At 41.6% G+C, this 13048-nt stretch overlaps 1 protein-coding gene across 2 annotated transcripts in view; it reads right to left on the bottom strand.

Moving 5' to 3' along the window:
* Glis3 (GLIS family zinc finger 3) overlaps positions 1-13048 on the bottom strand; it is a 418755-nt gene that overhangs the window by 24179 nt on the left and 381528 nt on the right. For both annotated transcript variants that reach the window (XM_034519169.2, XM_076918852.1), the window contains one exon: positions 23-198. In XM_034519169.2, the coding sequence (XP_034375060.1) occupies positions 23-198 (176 nt within the window). The remainder of the gene's footprint in view (positions 1-22; positions 199-13048) is intronic.

Here is a 13048-nt window from a genome sequence, read left to right on the forward strand (position 1 = left end):
AGGGCTGCCAGTTCCTGCTTACCGTGGACATGGATACCATTTGACTGAAAAGCAGAGTTGGTTTCTGGCTGGTAGGGCTTCAGGAGCGAGCCTGGAGGCTGCTGGGTGTGGGGAGCCTGTGCTCTCTGAAGCAGTGACGGAGGAGCTGGAACTCTTCCCGGGCTGATGTGGTGAGGAGATGGAGTCGGAGGTGCAAACCTGGAAAAACGATTACAACAGGCAGCATGACCAACTCTTCAAAGCCTTCTAAGTTTCTGCTCTGGACCTATACAAGTCTGACAATATGCTCTTTCAAAAACCCTTCATAACCCTCCTCTCTCCCGTCCAACCACTGAGTGCTTCTCTGACACATAGAGGGAAGAAAAGACACCAACAAAGAAAACCCTAGGTCACAGTTTGGGTTTGTCAAACTTCTTAAACAGCATTTCAAATCCTCTGGGTTTTGTGAAATTCAAAGCACATCTTTTGCCAGGCCCTTTTCCTGCTAATTTTAAAACCCGTTCACATTTTAGGGGAAATTCGATTCATATGTTTCTGAGTCATTTACACTTAGCTCATAAACATTTTGTTTTGTAAGGCATATCTGAGGTCCAAAAAGTGTTACGGGTCCCTATTATGACCCCCTCTAACCAGAGTCTCCTTAAACAATACATTCTCTCTTGCCAAGAGTAAAATAGCTTAAACCTCAAAGGTCAAATGTGCCTTGAAACGCAGAACCTGAGAGGTCGGCTTGGGTTCTGTGCTGGGCAAAGAGCATTCCTGATGGTGTAGAGGGAATTCACTGTGGCATTTTTGTAGTAACTTGTAACAATCCCAAGATTGTTAGGTCTTCTGGTTTTGCTGAATGCAATTCCTTGCATATACTAGGCAAGCACTCCACCACTGAGCGCTCTCCTCAGCCGCAGCCTCAAAGTACTGGTTTCTTAAAGGAGATATACTGGTATTTAAACAAGGAGAAATCACCAAGGAACCTTGGACAACTGTACATTTATCTTCTTGTTGTTGGGGAAGACTGGCAGGTTCTAAGTCACGAGATTTAGAATGGCATTTACTATCTAACAATGGCAAAGGACAGTAGACTTGAGAGAACAGCCTTGCAGTTGGGGATGTCTGTACAGAAATTAACAAGATGCTTAATTTGTTGGTTCAGCATAGGACAGTGATACTCATGGTAGAGAAAGAAGCAAGGGTCTTTCAATGCCATGAGAATAAGCAGCAAAATAATTGTGAATAAAAGCATACTAGCAATGAAGTATGTAACCTTTCCAAAGTTTACCAACATGAAAACAGTTAGTTCCTGTTTATACTGCACAGAAGAAAAGCTTCATTTTGAGCTAGCAAATACAGGTCATCATTGGTGACATCACTTATTTTATAGGAACAGTTGACTCCACAAGACTGGGCTCTTGTGTAAGGACATAGCCGAGAAAAGGGGAAGGTCCATTAGATACATTTACAAAGTTAATTCAGAAGGTCCTGAAGCAATCTGTCTCATAAAGTAGAGCTTCAACATTTATGTTGAGGGAGTAAGAGAGCATGGGAGAAAATACCAAGTTCACTCTGCATTCTACTTGTGAAGTATAATGAGACTATCTAAGAAGGTTACACAGGAACTGAGAGGAAGATAGGGGACTCAAAGCAAAGAGGTCAGAGTATCTCAGCAAACCAGATGTGATCAGATGACTATCAACTGGTCACTTAGGTTTTTATTCTATGGAAAGAGAGCAGCAGCTGCATGTCCCATGCTGGTAAATCTGCACTTTTCTCAGCACATCCTCTTAATTGGGATTATCCTGAAAGCCAATGCTGAGTGGCCCTGAGAGAAAACACAGCAAACAAATCTTGGCACTTCCCTGAGAACATCTAGTAAAACACATAAGCCAGGATTCCCCATATGGAGGCTATTTTCTGGGGAACATGTCCTTATTGTGTCTCCAAAGTAGCTCTGAGCTTGTAGTAGAGGGATGAGAAGTTATGAAATCACAGAGTTTGGAGAGATGGAGTCCACACTGGCACCCAATCCTAAACGGCCCTGTTCTTATGGTCCTCTGAGTTGGAGGGAGAAGGGATTTGAATAGCAAGGTGATCTATGTCATTATCCCACATTCACACTGATATTTCAGCTTTGGAAGACAACATAATTAAGACCCTTAGGCTTCATTGTTTTACTTCTTTATTTGAGAAAGAAAGGCACTAGCGAGCCCTCGGGTCTTTCCTTCTGGTACTTCTGCTATCTTCTTTCAGTCTATAACTGAAGGAGCAAAGTGATGGGGTTGGGGGGCAGACAAGTTGGGACTCTCTGGGGACCCCAGTACAATCTGAGGACATAACCTACCCCAAACAATATGATACATCTGACTCACACGAGACAGATTAGTAAGGAGTAGGAATGGTGACGGACGAAGAACACAAGAGTCTAAGGTTCTTTCTTCAGAGTGAAGCCCAAATGCTTTTTTGCACTGGTGTGGTCAATGCTAATTATGATCACTAACTAGGAAATGGAGGCCACATAGATACAAGACTATAACTTATTAAATATTTTGTTATCTATAACATACACTATATTACATCAGATATGGGTTCTGTATGTTCATGCTGTTATATAATTACGTGCTCATTCCAAATTATTCTTACTTATTTATACAAGTTCCTGGCCATATTTTCTTGGCTATTACATATTACTCAATATCTTGATCAGGATAAACAAAGAAAAAAACGTGGTAGGCATATACCAAGGTTTTAACATTATTTCATAACCCAGGACAGTAAAATATTATACCTTCCATTTAACTTACACTTGCTCTTTGCTAAAGCACAGGTGTCCTTTAAACTCTTCATGTAGATAAGATTACATAGCACATGCATCTGAAGAGAGAGAGCTCATCGAACATAAAATATTAATACAAATTTAAATACAAATTCTTCTAAGTGAAATAAACCTTCACAAAGTAGCCTTTCATTTAAAAAGGAGTAACTACAGAAGTTTTAACTTTTGCATCTACAGAGAAAGTACTTTTGATGATAAGTGATCATATTGGTCAGATAACTGCCAGGAATATGGAAACAAGTAAGAATCAATAGTTTAAAATTCCAGCACCAGAAATCTCTTCATAAATAGGGATGATTTGAGACATAGATTCAATTTATACAAATTTACAAGAAAAACATTTTGCTATTTTCATTCATGAATTTTTAGGAACAGTTTTACTTCTGCCTAAAACTGCCATGTAGCATTTTAACAAAAAGCTATGGCCGCTCTGTTAATTTGTATGTATTCAGTTTGCTGCTAACCCACTCATGGAAGAGAACAGCTAAGATCCGAGGTTATGGCAGAAGAGGAGTATGAAGGTGAAGACAGAACCCTACAGTTACAGGTGAGGGCCCCAGACACAGCTGAAAACAACAGACACCAGGAAGACAGATGTTACAAGTTTGACTCAAGAATCCACAGAACCCAAGAAACCCAGCAGTTTTAGACCACTTCATGCAAGAGACAAAAACAGAGGGTCAGAAAGGCTCCCAAAGCTTTTGAGTTGCCACCACCTTTCTGGCTGGAGGCAAGAAGGGGCCTCCCTAACTTCTCTTCTGACTGTTTGCAGCTATATCCCAACCCTAAGCATTGCCTTGTATCAAAATGAGTGTTTTGCTCAGAAAAGCCTGAGGGATGTATTTATGCGATGATTGATGACGACGCCGATGATGATAATGATGTCGGCAATGATGATGTAGAAAATGTTTCTTGCTGCTAAAATAAAGAAACTCAATGCCAATGACAGGTTATAGCTATTTGTATTTTTTTATTCTACAAAGTATTTTATCCCGCAAATATGGTGGGTCAAGGCAGAATAATTCTGAGTTACACCGTATCCAAAAGGCACAAGAAAGATCTTCTGTACACCAACTGAGATTTACAGTGGTCATTTCAGAGATTTTCTTCCAGTTAGGCTGCTAGTGTCTGCGTATGCTTTTCATAGGACCTCAAAAGAGATGACTACTGTGTAAACAGGCACATAACAGACTAGGAGGAAAAAAAATCCCTGCTTACCAGAAACATAACACACAAAAGTACACCAGAACTGAGTCAACCATTTCCACTCCCTTGATGGGGAGTTGGTATGACCTTATAATGAGCAATGGTTTGCTAAGAAGAGGAGGCAGGGGGAGCCTTTGAACCCTCGTAAATGATCCTTTTTGCAGAAAGGGGGGGGGGACTTCAAAGGCTCTTGTAAATACTCATGCATGCACACCCCGGGAAACAGCTGGCTGCTTGGCCAAGCTCCTTTCTTTCAGCACCTCCGCTTCCTGCCTTCTCTGCCTTACTTTCACTAACATCAGGCTCCCCACATGGCAGTGGGCAGGCCAGCACAAAAAGTTCACCCTTCCTCAAGAGGGAGCACTGAATCCTAGACAATCACAAGACAGTAAGTCCCAAGTGGGACAAACACAGCTAAAGTTCACCTGGGAAAGGACAGAGAAACAGGGGATTTAGAAAGACAGATGGGTCAGGAGCACAGAGGCTTGGGAGCTGGTGCTCTCTCTTACTGGACAAGGAAGTCTGAATAAATCCTTTAACTCAGCTTCCATAGAAATGTAAGACAAAGAGGGTCCAATTTCCCTCAGAATTGCAAAGTATGAGATAATCACTTTTTTTTTTATATTCAGGAAGTATAAACTGCCAGTGAGTATAAGCACAGGGGGAGGGGCAACTGAAGACCTATTTCTCCGCATTTCTGGGACTTAAGGAAAGGAAACAAGCAAGTATAGATTAGCCTAAGTAAAAAGACTACGTAAAAGTATCGCTAAGACTAAGTAAGTAGTGCTAAACTAGCCAGTGAGTGTAACAGGAAAAAACAACAGCAGATATGGTACATTATGCAGAAGCTTGTACCTGGAAATTGGGGATATCAAAGGGATATCAAAGAACTTAAGACCGGGAATGTCTGATAACTTCGAGGTTATCAGTACATGCTTAGGGAATGGAGGACTGATCTAAATAGAGTGGCCATGTAGGGTAGCAGTTCTCAACCTGTGGGTCGTGACCCTTCTTTGGGGTTGTCTAAGACCATTGAAAAACAGATATTTATAGTATGATACATAACAGATGCCGGACATAACATAACAATGGCAAAGATACAATTATGAAATAGAATGAAATAGTTTTATGGCTAGGGGCCACGTCATGAGGAACTGTATCAAAGAGTCACAAGCATCAGGAAGGTTGAGAATCACTAATGTAGGACATCCCCGGCATGTGTTTTTGGTAAGCCAGAGCCTAAGAACTACCCAAGATTATGGTCCTGGTGTTACTTTAGACCACTCAGGGAAGGCTTAGGGGAAAAAAAAGGATTCCAAGGAAACCCCTTTTGTCTTGACCACTCCAATAAGGATGCTGACACTGACTTCTCTGGTTTATTTTCTAGTTCGAGGAGCAGTGAGTCTTGGGGTCTTTAAGGGCCTAAGTTCTTGGTTCTGACTTAATATATCAGTATCATCATGGACCATTCCAGGTGGAGGGTGTCTGGTACCCTTTTTGGATGAGAGTAGAGGAGGTCAGGAATGGAATTTCCCTACCATGGCAATCTACTCCACACAGTGCACTTTCTTATAGAAAGCCATGACACTTCTCTCCTGGGATTCAAACAAGCCAGTGAGGCTTGCTTTGTCCTCTTTGTCTTACACTGGAGCTGTAAACCTACTGAAGAAGGGAGAATGCACGTGAACAGCTTGTTTCATTGTACTTACACAAAAATATTATTGATTTGCTGCCTGGGAGCAGAACTAATGGATACAAACTGGCCTATGATGGATCTGTGTAAGGACGTTTTTTTCTTCTTAAAGGAATTGTAGAGTATCATTTGTGGGGATTTTAAAATTCATCTGTGAAAACTAATCAATGAAAAATGGCTTGCTGTTGGTCTACTGCAGGACGGGAGGATTTGGGGAGGGGAGTGAGAGAAATCCTTTTCAAAACCTAAAAAGAAAAGCATAGTTTTAAGGATTTCACATCTGATTTAACATCTTTTTTTTTTTAGGCCCAATAATAATACCACACTTTGTATAGCCAGACAGCTCTCCATTTTAGTAGACTTTAGTGGTCTTTATAACGATTTATGAATCACTTCATGAATTCCTGGCTGATTCATCTGGGTGACTATAGTATCTACTTATACTTCCCTTCTGTCTCACAAAAGACACTTGGACTCAGTTCAATCCAGATTTGTCCTCAAATGAATCACAGCACGTTACTGGGGGAACTGCAGATTGAATTTGGCTTCTGGGACAATTGGGGGCAGCTTTCAGTAATGAAGAAATGGCTGCTGAGAGGTCTGGGTAATTGCAAAACCGTCCATCTGGGCAGAACCAATGCTGGCCAAGAGCTGTGTGTCCATCCAAGGAGTTGGTCTTCAGTCAACGAGCCAAAATCGGTGCCCTGGAAAGGAGAAGAGCTTCTGTCTCCTCATCAACAGCTGGGTCAATAATTATTGCAAACAATTTATCAAACCAGAGGGGCTCAAGACTTAAGAATGATCCCCATGCCTCCGGGGAACATGATTTGAAGACTGGGGGCAAAATGATCATAGAGCTTTAAATGGCGAGTCAAACATATATATTAAAGAGCAAGCATTTGTGAAAATGGAATAGACAATGTGACCCACAGGAGAGTTATTCCACTTGGGAACAGGGAACAAGCTGTAAAGTCAAGAAAATGTTCAGTGCCAAAGGCTCAGAATTATACATAAATATACATATTTTCTGGTAAACTCTGATGTGATGCTAAGGATATTGCTGTTTTCCTTTGTGGAAAAGAAAATGGAGGCGAAACGATCTATGGTATACAAGAGCAATGAATCCTGCAAAACCAAGAGCTGAGATTTCTGAAATATCTGGACTCCAGGACTGGCTGTGACTCAGTCACTTTCTCTCTTTCAGAATCTCTTGTGAATGGTAGGAAAAGAAATGTCCCACTCTGCCAAGTTCTCCTTTCAAAGGAGTACTAACCAAAAGAAAATTCTATCTAGGGTAGTCTTGGATATTTGATATGTTTTGAAAAGAGAATTTCTGCAGTGATGTGAGTGCACGTGACCACTGCCCTACAGCAAGGGAAGAAGTGTCCCTTATTTAGCATGGCAGCCCTGTTCGTGTGCTTTCTGACAGAATGCATTATGAAAGAGTAGCATCCAGAAGAGACTATAATGAGAACGGGAGACAAGAAAAAAATTTTTTTTCAAAACATGAGAAAGGGAGGCACAAGTCTATCCCTACACAGATTATCCTAAACCTTTCCGAATGGCTTCAAACTGTAAACAGTTTCTTTAAAGTCTATGCAACTTTGAGGATCAAATTTAAATGTGACTTCTGCAAGATATGGCTAGATACATTTTTAAGCCAGTGCTAAATGAGACTACACAGTCAGTATAATCTGTGGATTTTAATAAACTATCTGAGAGGTAGTTTGTTCAGTAATTGACATGTGCTGTTTGAATGTAGTTTCTTTCCATCTTTGAAATATCAAGTTAACTATGAAGGAGTAGTCACTACCTTCTCTTGAAAGTGAGGCTCAATACTGACTAGAGAAGTGAGCTGGAGGAGTCACTGTTTCAAAGGCCACAATCAACCAGAAAAGGGCTCATGGTTCTTCTGGGTGGACAGAGAGTAACTCCTTGGCCATTTATTTTCAATTTGCATCTGGAGCACCCTCACTCAGCAGCATACAAGGACAAGTACTTAGCAAATGCTGGTCACTGTTACCAAAGAACTACTTGGTAGAACATTCCATTGCTTCCAGATCCTGAGCTCTCCACTTGGTATCAATTCTTGGGCCCAGGTTGATGAGCCACTTGCTCAACTGAAACACATCTCTTTGGATATTGCAGCTGTTTCTGTTTCTGGAGGAAACATCTATTCTAGAAGAGAATGTCCCTAACCATTTGCTCTGGGGTTGATTAAAATGTGGATTTTTTTCTTCTTACTTCTAACTGCACAGAAAAGCAACCAAAGGTATTTATCTTTTCAGAAAAAAAAAAAAAAAGCAAATAAAAGACTTGCCTAAAAAACATTGCACCTTGTTCACCTTGATAGTCTCCTTCCTGACCACCAAACAGACAACCCCTCGCTTGCAAAAAGATGGGAGTCTCTGAGCAGCCAGAGCCCTCACTTAGGGAGAAATGACTTGCATCTAGATCATGTTGCCAGACCAGGAAGTGGAGCGGAGGCTCTCTCCAGAGTGACCTGTTCCACATCAGAGAGGAAGAACTTAGGACTAAGGGAGCTGTAACTCAGGTTGGAAGACTGCTGAGTCTCACCCTGGAGATTCAGGATCTGCATAAGCTGCTGAAGAGAACACACTGACAAGTTTGAGTAATACCACAGCCTAGCAACAGTACCATACTTCTGTTGGTTTGTATGTAAAAGTAGGGGTGGCAAAAAAGGAATTCTATCTTGTTTCCAGGCATCTTTCTTACAGTTATGACTCATGTTCTTGACAGAAAATCCCAGGGGACTAAGAAAACATCATCTTGGCCTTAACGGGAGGTGGATTTGTTTGGAATGTGGGAACAAAATAAAGATGGCTGACTCGGCTTTTAGAGTCCAAGTGACCTCCTTAGCATTTGAAAAATAGTAACTTCTGTGGACATCTTAATACTTGATTTTAATATGTGGTTATGCTTAAGATAAAATGATAAAACGGTGTGTTTCAGAAATTTAAAAAAATAACATGGAAAATAACCCAAAGTGAGGAAGTATGGGGACCAGAAGGAAGCTGTTTCCTTGGTAAGTGCAAGGAGTCTTACAGCAAGGTTTTGAGCAGGGATGAAAGTGACTTAAAGGAGGAGGTGACAGAAGGACAGACAGCAACCACATGCTTGGGTTACTGTTAACTTGTCCAGAAATAGTAAAGCCATCATCACCGTGGAGTTCCTCTCTCCATCTCCATTCTCCTCTTGCAATTCCACAGATCTCCCTGGAAGCCTGGAGGGCTTAGTGTGGGAGTGGCAACTGTTCCTGTCACACAGTTTCTGTTCTCAGAGAGACTGAGTATAATGGAGTGAATATAAATCCGTAATAAAGTCAGGCAATGTGCTGGTGAAAGGAAACAGAGCACAGTCAAGCAACACAGTGAAGCTGGATGGGGAAAAGCTTCTCTCAGGCCAGCATCCAGGCTCATACCTGTAATCCCAGCACACAGGGGACAGAGGCAGGAGGATCAGTGTGACTTTGAGGCTTGATACACCAGTTCTAGACCAGCCAGGGGTACATGAGACTCCATCTCAAACCAACCAACCAACCAACCAACCAACCAACCAACCAACCAGCCAACCCTCTCAAATAAACTAACAAGGGCTCACCAAAAATGCCTCTAAAATGGCACAGTTTGAGCAGACACCAGAAAGAAAGGCATCTTCATGCCAAGCATCATCATGGTTATCTAGGGTCTTAGGATCAGCAAATGCAAAGGCCCAGATGCAAGATAAGGCAGTCCTTTCTAGGAACATCATGAAAACTGGTAAGGTTTCAGCCTATTAAACAAAGGCAGCATTGGAAGGACACTTGGCTGGAGCCTGACCACAGAGGACCATCACATCTTGGTATGATTCGGGAGAGTGTAGGGAGGAACAAATGAGGCACAGAGCAAAGGCTGATGAGATGGGGTTGGAGGACTGTTGTGGACAGTTAAAATCAGTCACAGAGAGGACAGTGCTGCTGTACTTTGATGGCAGGTCAGGTGGTGGTGGTGGGGGGGGGGCAGAATGGACCAGAAGAATGGTGCTGATTAAACCTGAAGTCCACTGACAGACTTATGAGTTAATTAGATGTGAAAGATCAAGGGAAAAGATCAGAGGTGAGTCCTAGGTCTTTAATGGTATGTTAAAGATAGTTAACTCTTGATTACATTATAAAGAAATATATTAAAGCCTGAAAGTTTGATGGACATTTGAATCCGAGATAGGTCAGTGAAGATTACAAAGCCATCATATTTTACATCCATTCACATTTTTATGATACTTAGGAATTTTCAAAGAGCATGTGTGTGTACACATGTTTGTGTACACACACATACACACATATGAGCATATTGGGAGAGGAGGGAGATTTTAGACTCTTGCTCTCTTAATGTCAAATGCCCATGGATGTCATCTTTCTAGAAAGCATCAGACATCCTCAGGAGATGCTAAGTGAGAATAATGTCTTGACTTCTCCTATAACTCTCTGATGCTGGCATCTTCACCATCCAATTGCAGAGCCTGCTGCTAGGTGCTCACTTCCTGTCACATGATCACAAGAATCAAGATTGATAGATGTTAGTTATTGTCTGTGTTTATTTGTTGCCCTCTGGGTTAGAATGTCTCTGTGAACATAACAAAGTATTTGCCATACACATCAGGGGTCACACAGTGATGAGCACTGAGTAAATTGTATCTATGTGAGGATACACAAAGTCGTGTGGAGAACTCATAGCAGGAGTTAACTTTCCTCTAATATAATAGACAAGGAAGGTCGACAAGTGCTTCTGCATCCCAAACCTGTTACTCTCTCTAACATAAAGATAATTTTCAATTTTTTTTACACTTGGGGACTCTTCAAAGACCTGAAAAGCCTTAATTATGTAGCAAACACTCTCGGAATGGCAAAGAACAAAATGATCCTTTCAAGTTGTACTAGAAAGTAAAATAACATCAACTCCACAGTCTTGAGTCTAAGAGTTTCAAAGGACAACCTTTGTCTGACTGAGGATCAAATGAAACACTTTCCTGTTCCTTGTCATTTCTCTTGGAAGATACTCAGCATTCTCTGTAGGAGAAGATCAGGCACATTTAGGATGAATGCTACAGTCACCATGGTTTTTTACTGGCCAAACAAGAAGCTCAAACTCAGTGTAGCAAATCCTGGGTAACTCTCAGTGACATGTTCTGCCGCAGTCATGCTTGTTACTGTCCTTGACGTTTGCACACACCCTTACTGCCTATCGACACTGACTTTCAGGGGAGACAGTGCTTCCTCTATTGCTTCCACCCCATTTTGAGAACAGATGCTGTTCTTCTGTGCCTACAAAGCCACTGTACCCTTTCTTTAGTCATGTAATTTATTATGGCCTATTGGCTTGGCTGTCCCCCATGGTGTATTCAATGTCTACCATTTCTCATGCTTCATAATTACCGGCCCAGTGAAAGACTCAACGGACCCAAGAGGCCCCAGGGCTAGGAGAAATCCTGATAAGCGTTAACATCTTGTTACATTTTGATGAGCACTGAACATACACTAGGACATTCAGAAGACAGAGGCTATGAAGAAGCTGTGTAGACAAAGACACCAAGATACCTGTTTGCTCAGGAGCAAGACTAGGAAAGCAACAGGCCTAGTTGAGAGGTATTCTGAAGCTACATATGCAAATAAAAGATAACGGTACCACACCATAAGAAAATACTACACCTCTGCATAATGTGAGGAACATGATATAGCAGCTGTCTCCTTAGAGGTCTGCCAAAGACTAACACACTCAGAGGACGATGCTCACAGTTAACCACTGATATGATCAGGGGTTTCCCAATGGAGAACTTAGTGAGAGGACTGAAGGAGCAGAAAGGGTTAGTGACCCCAGGTGGAAAGGAACAATACCAAACAACCAGAGCCCCCCAGGGTCTAAACCACCAGCCTGGGAACACATAGGGAGGGACCCAAGACTCCAGAGGTATATGTAGGGGAGGATGGCCTTGTCGGACATAGGTGGGAGAGGAGTTTCTTGGTCCCATAAAAAAAAAAAAAATGAACAAAGAGTGGGGGGTGGGGAATGTGAGGCGGGGAGGGGATAGTGAGGGAGTTAGGTGCGGTCACTGCCTCATAGAAGGATGAGGAGGGGGATGGGATAGGAGGTTTCTGGGTGGTGGGAGGAAGTAGGGTAAGGGGATAAAATCTGAAACATAAATACTACAACCAATTTTAAAAAACAAAAAAAAAGTTGGTAGAATCAACATCTTTTTAAAAAAATGTCAGCCCCCTGGGGGGGAATTTTTTTTTTTTTTCATGATACTAAAACTTGTTCTGAGAATTGTATATTGCAGAATACACAGCCTTGGTGTATCTACTCATCAAGCATACTGAGCAGACCTGCCCAAACCTCCAATGTCCTGGAATTCCATCTGGATTCAGTGAAGACACAGCATCAGAGGCTTATCAACTTACTCTTCCCCCCACCCCTCTTCTAAAACCTCAACGCCCTTAATCAGCTTGAAGAAGTTAAAGAAGAGTCAGCGCCCCTATTCCCTGGGCTTGGGGACTAATGTGGTTAATAATGGTCTGTCTTTCTAGGGAAAAGTAGTGGTTTTGTTGGAACAGGGGGGGATTAGCTAGGACTTATTGCATAGCTATAACCTATTGGTAGAAATCTGTATAATTATTATCAAGATGAAGTTATAATTTCTTAAATGGTACAAAATTTACTTTGATTTCTAATTTAAGGTTTTCATTGGTACGAGCCTCTTATTAATATAAAAATGAGATGAATATTGATACTCCCATGGGCATTGTGCCTGTATAACACATTTAGGAATACAAGGCCTAGACCCAGCCCTTTTTTAACTTTTTTAACTGATTTGGGATGGTTAACCTATGAGTTAAGGGACTATAGCAAATTCATGGTTTTGAGTTTATTGTTAGGTTGTTTTCCGTATTTTATTTAGAAATAGCTGAGAGGAGTGAACAGACAACAGTCCAGGTGACCTTACATGGATAGTTGGTTTTCAAAACATCAGAAGTCCATAAAACTGACGCTACAAATATTTATATATTAACGTTCATTTTGATTAGAGACCTGTCTACTCCTGACAGCTTCCTGTCGTGGATTCTAAGAAGAAATTGAGCATCCTTGGAGTTACTCCAGTTGTGTGGTGACAGCCACTAGGCAAGAATTGCCTCTCTCCATCTACAGACAAATTACTGTCCAGAAAAGGACACACATGCAGAATAGTCGACTGATTATATCTGCCTAGACAGAGTAATCAGCCCTTAATAATCCTGCATCACTAAGGTCTGTCAGATGATTCTGGGCCAG

This window comes from Arvicanthis niloticus, chromosome 1 (genome assembly GCF_011762505.2).
Source record: "Arvicanthis niloticus isolate mArvNil1 chromosome 1, mArvNil1.pat.X, whole genome shotgun sequence".
Taxonomy (NCBI): Eukaryota; Metazoa; Chordata; class Mammalia; order Rodentia; family Muridae; genus Arvicanthis; species Arvicanthis niloticus.